Raw genomic sequence first — 17,572 nt, forward strand, 5'->3', positions numbered from 1 at the left:
CAGAAGCATTCCTGTTGATCAGCTTCTGCACAGGTGTCTTCCAGCAATCAACACAGAGCTCTGAAAGTTAAGCTTATTAAAATATTTCATGCCACTGAGTGAAAAGCAAGGCATAGATGAATCTGTGAAACCTAGAGAAACCGTATCGATGGGATAAAGAGAGAAGCCGAATGTTGTATTTTAGCAGAGGATAACCGGATGTATTTTGCTCTTGGCATGAAGATTTTAACATTCAGCCTAAATGTTTGTTATTCTTGCTTAACTTTGAATTCTTCCATGAACTTCTTTTTGAATTCAGATTTGTCATAATCATTCTGCTGTAGCTGTGATTAGCTGACTGTCGAGCTTGTTTTGAAGTGTAAGGGACAAAGAGTAGTCTGGAGATGCCATGCTTGACAGGGCCTTCCACAAGGGTCTGATGGACATGTGGCTGAGTTACAGACTGGATAGAACAAGATATAAGACATATACATGGCTTCTTTAAAGGTTGTATGACCCATGCAAGTCACAATTCCTGTCCTTGTGTGTCACTCAGCCACAGAAGATGGTGGATTTTTGGAGCCTGTGATTCTTTTCTTTTGGGGGGTGGGGGGGTAGTGCAGGGGGGCTCTAATCTCTGGGAAAAAATAAAAACCATTTATTACTACACTAGTAAAATAAGTGTAGTAAAGACAAATACAAGTCATGAAGGCTGTAGTGTGGTTCTTTGTGCCAGTGACACCTGGGTGATAGGTTAGCTGGACATTCTCTGTCTTTGGTTGATATTCCACAACATTTGCCACCAGATTTGTGGATGCACAGCAGATTTAGCAAAGAAAAAATAGGTTCTTTTTTTTTTCCCCATGATTTCTTGGGGAAAAATAATTTTCAATCTTCAATTTGATTTGAAATGTCCTAAATTATTTTTGACAGAGACATGAAACTGATGGATGTCATGCTGTCACAGACTTCATTCTGTCTCATGACAATATATGATGAAATAAAAAATAACTTGCCAAAATTCTTCAGATGGTTTTATACAATGCCAAAATTCTCTGTAATTTTCTTTTTTTTTTAACTTAGACCTTAAAAATAGTGAAATAGTTGCTATCAGTTGCACTTGCAAAGCTTTTTCTAGCTGTCTATTTTTTGTTGTTTTTCTAGCAAGATTCTATACAGTGGGTTTACAACAGCATTGAAAGTGCACAGGAAGATCTTCAGAAAACAAACACCAAACCCTCTGGAGATGAAGGAGGCGATGCCTTTGACTGTAAAGTGGAAGGTATGTGATGATTGTTTGATTTTGTTGTTGCTGAGAATGTTATTACAACGCAAGGTAAATGTAGGCAGTGGGTTTGTTTGCAGAGAGGAAATTTTGAGCAGATCATAAGATGTGTTTTACATAAGGATTTGCTTTCTTATGTATTCTGAATATATAAATTTAACATGCTATTCTTTGAAAATTACTATCTTTCCCATTTAGAGAAAATACTTCTGTGAACACTTTGGGGAAAATCTGTTCATTTTCATTTGTAAGAAACATAATCCTAGGCATTACCTGATTTATTTTCACCACTAGAAATAATTTATGACAGACTAGATACATTAGTCATTACTGCATGGGAAATAACAAAACAGCTATCCTTCATACCTTCATATCCTTAATTATTTTCAGTCAATTAACATTTAGATAAAATTGCATTCATATGCATCTTGTAATTAAAGAGAGTTAACATATGAACTGTATTTATGTTCTCTTCATAAATGCAGATATTGTGGTTTCATTTCTGAATGTTGATAGTTTTCATAGTCATCTTCTTCTACTTTATTTAGAAATTCTGTTTTCCCATTTTTGGGTCTTTCTTAATGTCTCTGGATTGTAAATTAAATGGAATTAGCCCCCTTCAATAACTGTTTGTAAAGAAAGAGGCTGTCTGTTTTGCAGTCCAGTATTTTAGCATCTATAAATCTACTGGTGTTCTGATTTTTAAATTGTTCAGCCAGGTTTTTTAATGAATGGTTTTAAATAGAATGATTAGAACATACCTGTTTCTAGAATGTTTGCCTATGTCATTTTTAGTTCATTTAATGACCAGGACTTGTCAAATGATTTGTGTTACTTTATTTATTCTAGAGGTAATTGACAAATTTAACACTATGGCAATAATTGATGGGAAGAAAGATCATGTGAGTTTGACTGTTGACAATGTTCACCTGGAGTATGGCGTGGTTTATGAGTATGACAGCACAGCTGGAATTAAGTGCCATGTCTTGGAAAAAATGGTTGAACCAAAGGGATTTTTCAGTTTGACTGCAAAGGTATGAAGCATTTTTTTGTATGTTAATGCTTATTGTGTTTAATACCAATGGAGCAACATGTGTCTTTTTAAAAGTCTTATGATTCTATGTCTTTCGTTTGATACCTTATAATCGATTGCCTTTATCTCTTGGATGTTTTGGAGGATGATTGTGGACTCAGGAAGCAAAATGAGTTATGTTGTCATTATAAATTGAGCCTTTAAATTTAAAAAAAACGTTAAACGATCTGCAAAGTTTTCCATTCCTCCTGCCCCTCTCCCTTATTTCTTAATTGCCAAATAAAACTCGAAAGAAAGTCAAAGATTGACTGAAATGTCTAAAAAGGCTATGTACTACCCTCATCTCTTCAACATGCCTTTTACTTAGTTTTCTCTCACCATCGTGGCAAGGCTTCAGTTTTTGCTAGGCAGTACAGCTTATTCTGTGCCCTATTTCCTGGCCTTTTTGTGCAGAATATACAAGAGGATAACATGAACTTTTCTTTTATGCTTTTTCAGTGTGTTAGTATTCTGCCAAACCAGAGGTTTTCTAGAAGTAATGAACGAATTAATTCAGCAGCTTTGCATAATATGTGCTCATCAAGTAAATACAGCAGATAATGTATTTTAGAGGAGCAATAGTGGTTACATTAGTAGGAAATTAGTAGTAAATCCATTATCAGACAATGTCATGAGAAGCCAAGCAAAAATACTTAGGGTATAACTTAGCAGGGAATAGATTTAAGAAAACCTCTTTACAGCCCACATTTCATTCGTTGTTGTTGTGCACCATTGCCTGTAATGTTATCAGGCTTTTCAGCTTTAGTTTTAAGAGATGATTAGTAAGAGGAAATTTTAGTCAACTTAATTTCATAACTACTTCTCGTGTTTTTATTATCTTAGATTCTTGAAGCACTGGCAAAAAGCGATGAACATTTTGTGCAGAATTGCAACAGCCTCAATTCCTTAAATGACGTGATCCCCGCTGAACTTCAAAGTAAATTCAGTGCCATTTGCAGCGAGAAAATTGAGCATATCTACAGAAGAATCTCTAGTTACAAAAAGGTATGACCTGCATGTCCTAAGCTTGATTATATTTGTCTTTTAAGGGAACAACAGGGGAATGTTGTACAGTTTGAATAACTTCAGTGTCTATGGCAATGACAAAAATGTGTCTGAAAGTTCAGCTGTAAATGCCTTAATTGAGTAATTGCATCAATTGTTTTCAAACCATTCTCTTTATTATCCCTTTTTTAGACATTGGGTAGTTTGTATCCTTCCTTGTTTGCTGTGTTCAGTTATAGACACAATCAACTGCATATTTCTGCAAAAGGGCCATCATTCTTGTAAATGCTTTAAAAACCAATACTCTAGTGAATTTGCAGATGTTAACCAAAAATGAAGCAATAACAACAGAATTGTTTTTTTTCTTTCTAGTGCACTACTTAAATACCAAATTGTAACCCTTTTATTCATCTTTTAGGGTCTAGCATAACTGTTAATAGTAACATTTCTGTAAATTATTAGCTTCACTTGGGTTAATAAAACATAATAGCATGGAAAAATGGAGAAGGTGCTGACTTTCATATGCTTGAGATCTAAATTAATGATATGTGAATGAATAAATACCCCAGACTATGACCTCTAGCTGCTGTCAGTGCATTTCGCTATAGTTGTTCAACCAAGCAGGGCGTAAATGAATCAACCATTTGCCATTTTTTTAATGCAAACTCTTTTTCTCATCCAGACTCCTAGTTCCTCTCTCATGGAACTTAATTGTGGGGGGGTGAATTACTTTGATGTAGACTCAAAATGGCTCAAAAAAAGTGGGTCTGCCCTGTCTTACCTCTTTTGGGGATCTGAGTTGTGGCATTTACAAACTGGTCTGTTCTGAGAGTTAATGCATGAATAATTGAAAAGAAAAAAAAAAAGGAAAGGAATAGCAAGTTGAGTGCAGGAGCTTTACATATTTCTAGAAGCTGCATTCAAAAGAGTGGATAATTTTTTTGGTTTTCAAAGGAATTGTAGGGAGAACTGCTAGGAATACCTGTAGCTTTGGTAGGATGAAGGCCAAAAAGCAGCTTGTCAGACTTTTCAGGATGCGCTCCAAAAAGAAATGTAATAAACTGAGTTGCATCAATGTAGGCATCAAAAGAATCCTGATGCTGCATTAGCAAACATCTGATCTCTCCATTGTTTGCAGAATTACAAACCTCCATGTTTCCCATTTGATTAAAATTCAAAATACCCTTTTTAAAAACAAAAGTCAATGGTTTTCATACTAATAGTTACAGTTTGAGTAACCTGCAGGTGATTTATACATTTTCTGTGGCTGAAAATTTTGACTATGATATACAGTCTCTACGGAGGAGGCCAAGACAGTAAATCAAATTTTGTTGCGTTTGCTGGATGTGAAACAAACAGCCTCAGGGAAGTTTTCATTGTTCTTACACTGTCTAGAAGCAGATATTGCTGATACAGACTGCTCTTTAAATCTCATCTGCTCAAAAATCAGTAGTTTCACAGTTACAGCTTTTAATGACAATTAGTAATGCAGTGGATTTCAGGAATAGATGTGTCATTTTCTTGGCAAGGTAAAGGTAACCATAGTTACAGGAGACTTTTGGAGTGCCTGAGCCCAGCTTGGCTCCTGGTTTCACTGTGAAAGTTCGAATTCTATAAATATAAGCCTTGTAGATTTCTGCAGTTCCTACTATTATTATTATCAGAACATTTTGCTCCTAATAGACTTCGATTCCAGTGCCATGAGTTCCAGATGTTTCTCAACAGATATATGAGAAGAATTTTGGTCCTGACTTATGACCTGATTAAATCATAGCCAGCATTTGGTCTCTCTGGAGCCGGATGTGTGGGAGATTGAGATGTGAAATATGTACTGTCTGCAGAAACATTTTCATCGTTGAATGTCCTTAATGCCCTTCTTAACCATTTGTACATTCTTCAGCCTTTGAACAATTCCATAATTGGGTTTCTTGTAACCCTCCAGATCTTGTTGTGATCTAATGATTTAAATGTAATTAACCCAACAAGTGTTCATCTAGCTGAAGTAATATGACCCCAAAATAAACAGAAATTTAAATCCCGGCACAGAAACATCTTACTTTGCAGAAGGGATGTGTCTTAATTCAACTGAAGTGTTGATTTTGAATTGATTTGAATTTTTACTGACATTTATTAGGGAAGAAAGTTTGCAAGTTAACTCTGAAAATATTCTTATGCATGAGCTGTGGTTCGTAGCTGAAGTAGGTCTGTGTAATATTTTGACTGGAGAGATACTATGATTAAAACACTGATTACATCTTGCCAGAAAAAACTCTTCCCTAACAACAAACTGCACTGGAAATGACACATATTGACAAAAATCCAGCTTGTGACTTCCATTGGAAGAGCTTGATCGCATGACTTTTATTATTCTGAAGTAGATGTAGTTTCTGAGTGTCCAGTTAGTCTTCACCATTTTGGGTTGACATCTTCTCATCTTAAAAACCAAATAACTCTAAGTCTATTCAAGACTGCACAAAATTTCAGATGTTGGAGTGAGGGAAATGTGGCTAAGCACTATATTAAAATTAGACCATAAAAAATATTCCTCATTGCTGAGCTGATATGTAGGGGGGAGAAGAAAGAGGTGGTGGTGTAGGAAAGTCTGTAAAATGCGGTGTTTGCAGTTTTTATGTACTAGTGTTTATCAGCTTCCTAATGCCACTCAAAATAGAAAAATATTTGAGGTTGGAATGGACCTCTGCAGGGCTTGTCCAGCCAATCCTGCTTAATCCGGGCCACCTGGAGATGGTTGCCCAGGACCATCTTTGAGGAGAGAGATCTGACCTCTCTTCCCTGAACCTCTCTGCACAACTTGTGCCAGTGCTCAGTCACCCTCACAGTGCAAAAGTGTTTCCTGATGTTTAGAGGAAACTCCTGTATTTAAGTCTGGGCCCATTGCCTCTGCTCCTGGTATTGGGCACCACTGAAAACAGCCTGGCTCTGTCCTCTTTGCACCGTTCCTTCAGGTATTCATACACATTGACCTGTTTTCCCCTGAGCTTTCTCTTCTCCAGGCTGAAGGGTCCCAGCTCTTTCAGCCTTTCCTCACAGGAGAGATGCTCCAGTCCCTTCATCATCTCAGTGGGCTCACCTTCACTGGGCTCTCTCCAATATGCCCATGTCTATTTCTGTGAAGCCCAGACTTGGACCCAGTACTGCAGGTGAGGCCTCACCGCTGCTGAGGAGAGGAACAGGATCACCTCCCTCAACCTCCTGGCAATGCTTCTCCTAATGCAGGAGGATAGGATGTAATTAAAGAGGACTTCCTCCTCCTTGAATATGAAATCCAGAATTCATACTTTCTGATTTGTCTTTATTATAGCTTCAGACAAAAATTTTGTGAATTTTTGGAAAATACTGACTTGAAAACATCTTGAGGTGTTTATAAATGTCATGAGCAGTACAGCACATGATCATAAAGCAGTTTGAGACTTGCTCCCCAGAAAGACACTTAATTTTTTATTATGTTCCATGGGAAACGAATTCTATCTCTCTGTTACAAAGCTAGTTACTTCTTAAAAAATCATTTACTTCAAAAAATGACCCCTTAAAAATGTAAAATGAAAAATATTTTTCTTTCCCTTTTAGAGAAAGATGGAAATTAAGAGGTCAAGACTCCTTAAGTCAAGGATAACTGAAATATTTTAAGCTTTTGTTTTCTAGTTCGGTAGACAAGTATTGTCAGCTAAACACGGACACAAGAAGAGCTGCTAATCAAAATGTGGTTTTCTTTCTCACTTCTAGTTTTCAAGAGTATTAAAAAACAGAGCTTGGCCTACCTTCAAACAAGCTAAGTCAAAGATCTCACCACTTCACAGCAGTGATTTCTGTCCAACCAATTGCCATATCAATGTGATGGAAGTGTCTTACCCGAAGACCTCAACTTCCCTGGGTAGTGCCTTTGGTGTACAGCTAGACAGCAGAAAACATTCTTCCCATGAAAAGGAAAATAAAAACACTGATCAAGGTAAGTCAATTGAGCTTGAAAGAGGTACTTCTAGTGCTTCTGGTATAGAGTCTTAAAAGGTAATAGGTTTAGGTTTATGGCCCAAATATTAAAATTAAGAACAAGCCTTTCTTAAATCACCCTACTTTTGCTTCTTAGGCTTATTTTAAAGCATAATAAGGGGTAGTCATAATTTCACAATAACTTTTTCCTAAATAGCTTGACTTTGAAATGCAAATAAAATGCAAAATTAAATAAGAACATGAATTTTTAAACAGAAAAATATTTCAATGTCTGTTAGGTATTTTACTAACTTCAAAATATATGTTGAAAAAAAGATAATGATGTAATCCCTTTGGATTATTCCTAGGTAAACTGAATCCCATGATTTATGTCCAACATACCATTACTACAATGGCTGCCCCTTCAGGACAGTCTCTTGGCCAGCAAGAGGGCCATGGTCTGAGGTACCTCTTAAAAGAAGAAGATTTAGAAACACAAGACGTCTATCAAAAATTGCTGTTCAAATTGCAAGCTGCACTGAAAGAGGTGGAAACATGTGTCTGCCAAATAGATGAGTAAGTAAATGTTACCATCTGGACTTGCCTTTAATTTTTCCATTTAAGATAATGATAAATCTGGGCAATGCTTTTGTGTAGCATAAGAATCAATGCTGGCTTCAGATAGAATTGAAATAAGGTAAAGAATTTAAGTGCAGGTAATGTTGTATTTTGATCTTTTTCCCAGCATGCCTGACATTCTCCCCCACAGTTTGTAGTTTTTTTCCAGTTTGTAGTTTTTCTTTAGAATGTGGCAAAGTTAATTAATTTGAAGTGAGGAAAATATGAGGCACACAATGTCACCTACAATTTCACTAAGAATGGAAACAAAGGGCAGAGGTATAAAAATGGCTTTTGTTGAACTCTTCAGGTATTGCTGAATAGTTCCACAGATGAATTTTTGGGTAAGGCATTATTCACCTATTGGGAGAGCATTAGTTTGTTAGACATTTTTCAAAACTGAATTGACCTTAAGGAAGAGCTATGGATTTAGGGGGAGCCACCCTTGAGTGATTAGAACATTTGTCTTGAATGTGGGAGACTCAAGAGTCTCATCAGAGTCCTAATTCAGGATAAAGATTTATACCTTGTTTTTTCATTTGCAAAGTTGGTGGGTTGACTACTAGCATCCTTGCTGTCTTGGGATAAGGATGAAGAAGGGTAAGGAGTATTTCAGTTTTGAAAGATCCCATATATAATACAAATGTCAGAAATTAATTTTGGAAATCAAAATGGTAAAATTTTTTGAGTTTAAAATACAATCTGTCATGATCTCCAGTTTGGAGAAGTGGTGTATCATTGTTTCTCCTGTTATCTTGAAAATTGTAGTGTGATTTGTCCTTTCATGGGTACTTAAGAATGGAATTCCTTTTTTTTTACTGTTCTCATAGTAATTGTAGTGGTTATGTAGTAATAAGTAATCGTAATGTATCACATACTGCAGTGGAAATGAAAGCAAGAGTTGACTCAGTATTTTTAAGAAGCTGTTGTTTTCTGTGCCTTTACACAGTTCTGCTAATTACCATGCTGAAGTCAATTAATTAAATTCATTATCATTTCAGTGCTTGGGTGCACTTAAAAGCAACTGTCTGTAAAACCTGTGTTGTCACTCCTCCTCATGGAAGTCAGAAAATTATATATGGAATTTTAGTCAATATTTCAAGAAGTTCCATTTGCCAGTATGCCACACCTTTCCTTTCCACTCCCTTGAGCCTGTGATACAAAAGCACCGGAAATTCTGAGCCTTTCTTTTGTATAAATGTATATATAAATACACACACCCAGATAAATTGTGTGTACAGCAATATATATATATTTATACATATATTCATTTTAAGAGTCATGCAGTTGTGACAGTAAACACAAGGGTTCACTTGTTTCATTCCTAAATTTTCTTTACACTGACCTTGTAGCAGGTCTTGTATAAGGTACACAGACGTATTTAGCAAATTTTACCTTTGGCTGTTTGTAAGACTGAGACTTTTCATGCTTTATTCTTCGTGGACATTGAGTGGACTGCCAGTGAGTAATTACTGTAGAGGAAAGCAGTTCTAGAGAGGAAACAGGGATAACCAAGAGACCTACTTAAAAATGCTGAACTGGGAAGAGCGAGCAGTTCAGAAGTATGTGGTATATTAGAACATAGTTACAGGTACTAATTAACTCTTGAGATTTAGAATGTAAGAAACAAAAGATAGAGTGACACGATAGATAATGCAACAGATGTGCTTTAATTTGAAATTTCTGTAGTCCCTTAAGATGGGAGAAAATGTTTGAACATACTTCTGATTTTTTTATAAAGACAGTAGTTCTGTTTCTGTTGTGACATAGTTACAGTAAAATTGATGTCTTTTTTTACTGAATTGTTTATTATCATAAGCAATCCTCATTATTGTGGTATTCTCAGGACAGATAATTTTAAATGAACACGGTATCACAATTTTTGATTTACGTTGATATTGTATGACAGAAAAATTGGACTACTGAACGACTCTTGGTATCCTTTATAACTACTGTTGAAAAACTTCCTCATTCATGTTACTAGAGGTCTCTGCTATCTGTTGAAGTCAGTATTGGTCTCTCAGCTCACATCATCCTGGGGCAGTGTTATCTGCTCAACCTCTGCTCTCTGTTAGTGAATTGAAAAATAAGTGTTTCATCTGAAGAGCAGGTCTGTGAGAGCCTATGGATTGTGGCAAGGGAACATTTCAGAGAAGATTTTGTTCTCCTAGCATTGACTGCATAAGACCTTATGGGATGGTTTGCTGATAAGGTTTGGTTGGATAAGTGATATAGTACTGATGGAGAGAAATACACAGAGAACATGTATCCCCTTCCCACAGCCTCTCAAGGCTCCACTGTATACACATTCAAATAGTTTAACAGTATCTCAGTAGTTCTTTAGTGGTGCTGCAGATACCCCGTGTTGCTGGAAGGTGTTACACAGAAATAAGTCCTTTGTCAAGTTGTTTTCTATACTGTGATTCTGCTGTGTTCTTGGTTCTCACGCACTCAGTGTTTCTCCCATGATCCCTGCTGTTTTTTGGAAAGATGTCTGTTGGGAGCATACAAGAAGCTTGAACTTTTTTCAAGCCTCTGTGGAGTGCGGAAAAGGCAGAGCAGCTCAGAGGCTGCAGAAGAATTTTTGTTACTGCTTGTGACTATCATTTTTAATTCTTTGACTAACCATAGCATGTTAGTCAACATGCTAGTCAACCATGTTACGGTTGTGTTGACTTGGGTTGCACATAAGAGTAATTCCACAGGATTTTTTGAGATTTAAATTTCCCTGTTTCATGGAAATATTCTTCATAGAGACTCTCTCTCTGTTGGTTTGTATTCACTTGTGTTTCTCCTTTGAGAGCTAGACATGTAAGGTAATTTTGTTTGGGGGTAGGTCCATCTCCAGAGAAGATGTATTGTGCATGTGTTGTGTTTAAGAAGAAAAAACCAAAGAATATTTAAGCATGATTATTAGGGAGGGGATGCATCCAGGTTTTGAGTTGTGTATTTTAAACTCCCTGGTCTGAGTTTTTAAGAGCACGTCAGTGACCTCAGTAACTACCAGCTCCAGAACTTGGTAATCCAAAGTTCCATCTTTCGTTCATGGTAATTCAGCAAAAAAATTTTCCTTAGAAAAAGAGCCTGCCTGCTGAGAGAAATGGAAAAGCCCCCTTAGGAAAAGATCCAGCTACCTTAATCAGTCTTTTACTGAGCTCTTGGCAGCAGTGAGTAAACAGTCACATAAAAGAAGAGGATATAATAGTCTGTCTGTGTCTTGACAAATAATTGCTCAGGGGAAGATATTTTCAGGAGCTGAAATTGCAGTTCATTATGCTTGTTTCTTACTCTTGATCATTTTCTTGCAACAACAAAATCCCCAAGAAGTTACTACAATGAACCTCCCATTTTTATTTTTAAGTGGATAATAGCGGGAACACAAGAACAACCAAAAATGTAGATTTAATCCTTGTCCTTATCTTTCACCAGCCAGAGCTACACGGTGGTCTTGGAATGGACATTTTGGTTTAAGAGCATTGTTAGAATGATCTGCCATGAATTTGTCTAATCCTTTTTTGAACCCCTTACATACTTTTTATTCAGAAAATAAGTTTTACAGGTATGAAGAACTGATTTCCTAAGGTTTCCACTTCCATAACACATTTATTTTAGGACAAGTTCAAAACCACATATGCTGTAGCTCGAGATCAACACTGAACACTAATGTAAAATATGGGCCCTATCTCTTCCTGTGCTCATGGAATCATGCTTACCAGTGACTTAAATGATTGGAAAGAACTCAGTTGTGATTTCCTACTGATAAGAAGTGCTAAGGCATCATGTAGTCTAAAAGATGTCAGTCTAGTGGATGGGTGGGTTTAAATTCCAGTGAAATTATACCTTTAGTATAATTTTTCTATATTCTAGTTGCAGTTCAGATCAGTATCTTTAACTATACATGGGATAAATCTGTCTATTCCCTTCAGTAGTAAGAATTTTGTGTAACAAGAAGATCTAACTTGTTTGAATCCTACCATGTACTTGGTAGAAAGTTTGCCAGTTGATCATTCTGACAGCTCCTTCAATAAACCCTGCTACTATATCTAACTAGTTTAAGGGGGGAAAAAAAGCTTAGTTCAGTCTCAGGATCCTGATTTCAGGTAATTAGCAGGTAGTTTTTGCAAGAAAAATGCTGCTTTTGAAATCCAAATCCTAATTTGAAAATGTGATTTTAATGGACTGTTTGAGCAATAGGAATTAAAGGACAATTGCCCATTATTTCTGTTCTGATCTTGAAAATAAATTAAAACATCTCAGTATGAATTAATCACCCAAGAATAGGAAATTTTTGCTGCCAGTATTTGTGCATGTTCTAAAAGTAGCAATCTGCACTGTTCTCTCTTCTTGGCTGGATGTCACTTTTGTGCTCATCACAGACATTTGTATATTAATCATCAGTTTTACTAGTGACAATGGCGTAGACACTTTGAATGTCAGGAAGTACACAGAGATGTTAATAAAGATCTTTAAAATGCCCTAGTAGAATACTTTGTGATGCACACTGGCATGTCTTGTACAGCAGTAACTGGGAAAATACATGCTTTTCACAGACATACAGTTTCTTTGGTTTGTTTTCTTGATTTGTGCTGAGAAGTACAGGATTCATGTGTAAAAATAGTTATGTTAATATGCAGTTTGACCCCAAGTGTCCAAGAATGTGCTGTAATTCTTCTCCAGTAGGAATCATTGCTTTCATACACGATTGAGTATTTGGAAAGGTTAATGGGTTTCACTGTTAGACTATTTAACAACAGAATGTGTCACTTCCTTTCCTTGTTTCAAATAGATGTTGACTGAATTAAGATATTCCCTTCACATACTGTATAATAATAGTTGGAGGATAGTGATGAGAAATGTTATCCTGTTGCTAGCTCACTTTCGAAAAACATGAATTTGCCTTTTATTTTTGTTTCACAGCCTTCTTTCTTCAATAACATATTCTCCCAAATCAGAACGTAAAACGCCTGAGCCTTTAATACCAGCAGACAGTGATAATGAAAAGGGTGAAAGGAATGGGAAGAAAGTCTGTTTCAGTGTAACAGGTGATGAACAAGAAGATTCTGGCCATGATACCATCAGTAACAGGGATTCTTACAGGTAACTTTATTAATAATATTTTTATTTTTCAACTGAATCAAATATGGAAGTTTGTAGACTATCAAGTGGTTATGAAGACTGTTAGTATATGATGATTCTGATATTAGTAATGGAGGAATGACTAGCCTCAAGATGTGTAAAATAAAGTCTTATGAGTACAGATTAGTTATTAGATCGATTGCCCAAACCTGCATAGGATATCACAACCAGAGATGTAAAATTTTACTTTAGATTACCTGTCTTATAAAAACCAGAAATAACTTCTCATATTATGTCTCCAACAACAAACCAAACATCTACCATGGAAAGCAAGATGATAGAGCCACCATTCTTCCTGATCTAAAGAAAAATATACTGTTTATCAACATATGTTCCTCACCTGCTTTCACTCTAAATGCTGTAGCATCAACTCACCTCTAGAATTTGTAATGCATCATGTTTACTGTGAATGAGAATACGAAGAATTTTGAAAAGGAAGGAGTAATTATAGCAAGTATAGTTCTTATATAGATTATACTGCCTTACTGAGAGAGAATTGGTTAACTACATATGGTATAAAAACTAAATTTAAATTTTAGCTGCAAGTAAAATGAGGGTTCATTATTTGTTCAGTATCATAGTTCATTATTGTGCTCAGGAATTAGAATCTCAGTAGGTTCATCATTTTTCTACAGAACCCTGTGTTGATGAGATCTCTTTCCTAAGCTGTATTTGATTCTTGCAGCCTGGTAGATATGAACTCTTCATCAGAGTAGAAAGAGAACTATACAGATATAAATGCAGAGATAATCTGCACAAATTAAGTTCATCTTGTTCTTACCATGGTGGACACACAAGCAAAGTTCTTGTTCCAGAAGTGCATTTAGAGTTTCCTGCATGTTCATGATGTGCCAAACTGACTGTTCAGGAGCTGCTCCTCTGATGTGTGCTTGCCCCTGTTGGGAGGTTTCCCAGTTGGCACAGGATTTGTATATGGAGAAAGAAGGTGTGACGCAGGACATGAGCGTCTCTTTGTTAAAACATTTTCTTTATTCTGATTCCAGTCATTTATAGTCCATTCTGGCTGTGTAGGAATAATAAAACCTATGGTTCCATATGCAGAATAATCATATAACTTTTGCATTAAGGACAAGTGTTGGAGTGAGACTAGAATGTTTTGTTTCTTTGCTTAAATAATTATATTAGTCAATACTTAAAATCTCCAGCTCTCATAATGCCGCAGTGGCTATTACTGGAACTGTTTGGCTAATTTCAGCCATAATAATGCTCTCATTTTGTGTAGGTTCTTCTTCTAAACTTTACAATACAACACAATAATGCAGAATGATACAGCAAATACATCTAATCTGTTTCTCATTTTCCTTTGTTTTATTTTCTCATGCTTTGCACAACCCAGTTTTAATTAACCTTCATCTCCCCTTTGGAGATTTTAATAAGTGAATAGAGTTAGTTAGAACACATTTCTTAATATTCAGCCAGAAATTTTTAATACTCCTTGGGACTGTTCACCCCCTATTAGGAACATGATGTTACTGATGTCTTTTCATCTACTTAATGGTTATGATAGTAATTATGTCATATTGCTTCATTTAAAAGTTTAACTCATTCACTTACCTCGTTGACTGCAGGTCCAAAACATGTACCTTAGCCAGGAAAATCACTCTACCTAAATTAGTGAAAAGTCACTTCTGTATCTACACAAATAAAGAAAACAAATAAGGAGCACATGTGTAACTGCAGTGTTATTTTAAGAATGGATATGTTAATCTTGGTGAATGGGTACACCCAAATCATAAAACAAGACCATATCATTATGTGTAAGCATCCCTTAGGTACACTTTTACATTATCTTGCATTCGCTTGGGTTTTTAAGACTCCCTCTGCTGGATAATTTCTTAAGCATTTCCTGCATTGAAACAAAATGATTTTCATATGGCTAAATAACTCCGAAGACTTTGAATTCGAGTAGGTCTTCATAGGATTTTTAGTACAAAAATCTGTTTTACTCTTGTTTTGTTGCAGGAGGAGGTATATTTCTTCATGTATTTTCTGTACAGAACAAATCGCTTTTGAGAGAAAAGAGCAGAAAAAAAATACAAATTTAAATCCAAAACCTCCTTATTAGACCAATGTGGGTGAAATTTCGTATGCATAGAAGTTTTGACTGAAGCTACAGATGTAAATGTCTATACATCTCTAAAAAAATGAACAGCTGTAAGAGATGGGATCATGAACTATTTTGGCTGACAAGGAAAATAGTTTGTAATTTGAGTTTTGGTGTTACTCAAATGAATCAAATCTCTTGTAAACCCATTGTAAGACTCTGTTATGCAAGTTGTAAAGACTCAATGTTTGTATTAGCTATGGACCAGGAGAAAATGGGAAGTAGCTAAAACATTTGAGGCCACAGATTCAAAACTGCCACTCATGTAAGAAAAGTTGGTTGTTTTGCATTGAAAGTCTGTATTACTATTCTGGAAATACTTTTTCACAGGTAAGGTGAAAGGAGATAATTGAAGCATCTATTTTGGGAATCCAGTCTTCTGAGTCCTACCAGGATTGCAAATTAAATGAAAGCCTAAGCACAAGGATCTTTATTGTGTATAAAGAATTACACATCATCATTAAATTTAGAATGGGAAAAGGGAAAGAATTTCCATAACTTTTTTTTACAGAGCCTGTGTTAAAGGACATAGTTTTATTTATTTTTTTATTTTGTGTTTTATTTTTAAGTGACTGCAACAGCAATAGGAACTCCATTGCCTCTTTCACCAGCATTTGTAGCAGTCAGTGCAGTTCTTATTTTCACAGTGATGAAATGGATTCAGGTATGTTTAGAAAATTCATTTATCTGTCACCTGTCATCTCTTCCTTTTATTCAATTTTATTCTTTTCATTTGCCTGGCAGTTTTATTGTTTTTGCTTTAAAAATTGCATCCTCCATAGTAATAGAAGTGCATAATTTTGCTTCTGCCTAGCTAGTGCTGCACTTAAGAATCCTTCTGTAAAAGACAGCCAACATCCATTATCTCTGTGAATAGACTGTATTAGAGCTCCTGGAGTCACTGCTTTCCATGTCTTTCATGTCTTGACAGTGCATTGTGTTGCACAGGGTAAGGAGCATTTTAGGTGAGTGTGAAATGCTCTCCTAGCCTGTGTCAGCAGCTAGACAGCAGGATATGGCTGTGTATGTTTGTAGGAAGGAATGTGAGACCACATAGAAGCACATTCTTGTTTGTGCCATGACAAATTGGATTTAAGTAAATGCAGCTGCTAATAGGAATGGGATGGAATTTAACTGCATGGAGAAGGAGGTCATATACTCAGGGACTTGTAATAAAAAATACTTGCTCTAAGCTGGGAGTTTATCATTTGGGGATGATTTAGGAAAAGAAAAATCTGAGCATGAATATGACACACCAGTGAGGATTGACCATAGAGAAGGCAAACTTTTATTGCTTGTTGTACCAGGAGAGATATTTTATGTTGGAACACAAAAGTATTAAGACATTATGCAAGGTATCTGAGATACCTTGTGAATAATGAAGAGTAATGTGAATAAGACAGAATTCATTTCCAGAAATGATACATTCTTATAGAGCTAAGCAAAGACAGAGTAAACAATGAAGAACATAGTGAATTGTTAATAAAAGAGGAGACCCAGGGTCTGTATCGTCAGATAAAAATGAGCTGATATACTCTTGTGCAGCATCAAGCTGAAGTACCAGCTGAGGTGCCTAAAGAGTATGTCTTTGCTAGCCAAGCACAGATACAGTGCTTTAGATGACAAATACTGCTGCTCAGTGAAACTCACACTCTCTGGTGACTTAATTTTCACCTGGTTTCAAAGTTAACCTGGCTAGCTCCAGTTCAGGGCTCTTGGGCGCTGTGCTCTGTGGCAGTTAAAATCCTGTGAAGAGGTATAATGGTTGTAGGGACATCTAAAGGAGCTAAAAAAAATAGATGAAAGAAAAGTGCTGTTAAAGCGTTTCACTGACATAAGAAAAATGAGTCTAGATTAACCTTGAATAAATTTGGATTATAAATTATCAAATGGCTACTGCTTGTTTGTCACTTCAGCCTCAAGGAGGAGAACCATTTTTAAGCTCAGTATTTCAATATTTTTGAAAGTTCGTGGTGTTGTCTGAGAGAGCAAGTGTCTGGGCAGTGACCTAAGAGAGTCCTTCTCCTTTGCACTTTTCCTAGGAAATGATGTGGTATGTGCTACTGAAAGCTTCATATCAAATACAGGATTTGGATGCTGTATTTTTGCTGAATTACTAAAATCTCAGAACCGTGTAACTAGTAAGAACATTAAGACTGTGATTTATCTGTACGGTCCTTGTAAAAACTTTACGGTGAATGCATTTTGGTGACTTTGTGGTCTGCTGCATTGGGTTTACACTACTTACCCATTTAGTCTGGAGTTTAGTATGTTCTCCAGAAGAGAAGAATTGTGTGTTCTGGTCACAGAATGGTTGAGGTTTGAAGGGACCTTTTGGGATGATCTGGTCTAGTCCCCTCCTCAAGCAGGCTCATCTAGAGTAGGTCTTCCAGAACCATGACCA

The 17,572-nt window shown here is 36.2% G+C and overlaps 1 protein-coding gene across 2 annotated transcripts in view; it reads left to right on the forward strand.

Moving 5' to 3' along the window:
* The window catches only part of PREX2 (phosphatidylinositol-3,4,5-trisphosphate dependent Rac exchange factor 2), a 171,308-nt gene that overhangs the window by 92,066 nt on the left and 61,670 nt on the right, over nt 1-17,572 (forward strand). For both annotated transcript variants that reach the window (XM_048286773.1, XM_048286774.1), the window contains exons 22-28: nt 1,144-1,261; nt 2,114-2,298; nt 3,180-3,341; nt 7,086-7,308; nt 7,658-7,865; nt 12,825-13,004; nt 15,738-15,832. In XM_048286773.1, coding sequence (XP_048142730.1) covers nt 1,144-1,261; nt 2,114-2,298; nt 3,180-3,341; nt 7,086-7,308; nt 7,658-7,865; nt 12,825-13,004; nt 15,738-15,832 — 1,171 coding nt within the window. The remainder of the gene's footprint in view (nt 1-1,143; nt 1,262-2,113; nt 2,299-3,179; nt 3,342-7,085; nt 7,309-7,657; nt 7,866-12,824; nt 13,005-15,737; nt 15,833-17,572) is intronic.

Source organism: Corvus hawaiiensis, chromosome 26 (assembly GCF_020740725.1).
Source record: "Corvus hawaiiensis isolate bCorHaw1 chromosome 26, bCorHaw1.pri.cur, whole genome shotgun sequence".
NCBI classification, from domain to species: domain Eukaryota; kingdom Metazoa; phylum Chordata; class Aves; order Passeriformes; family Corvidae; genus Corvus; species Corvus hawaiiensis.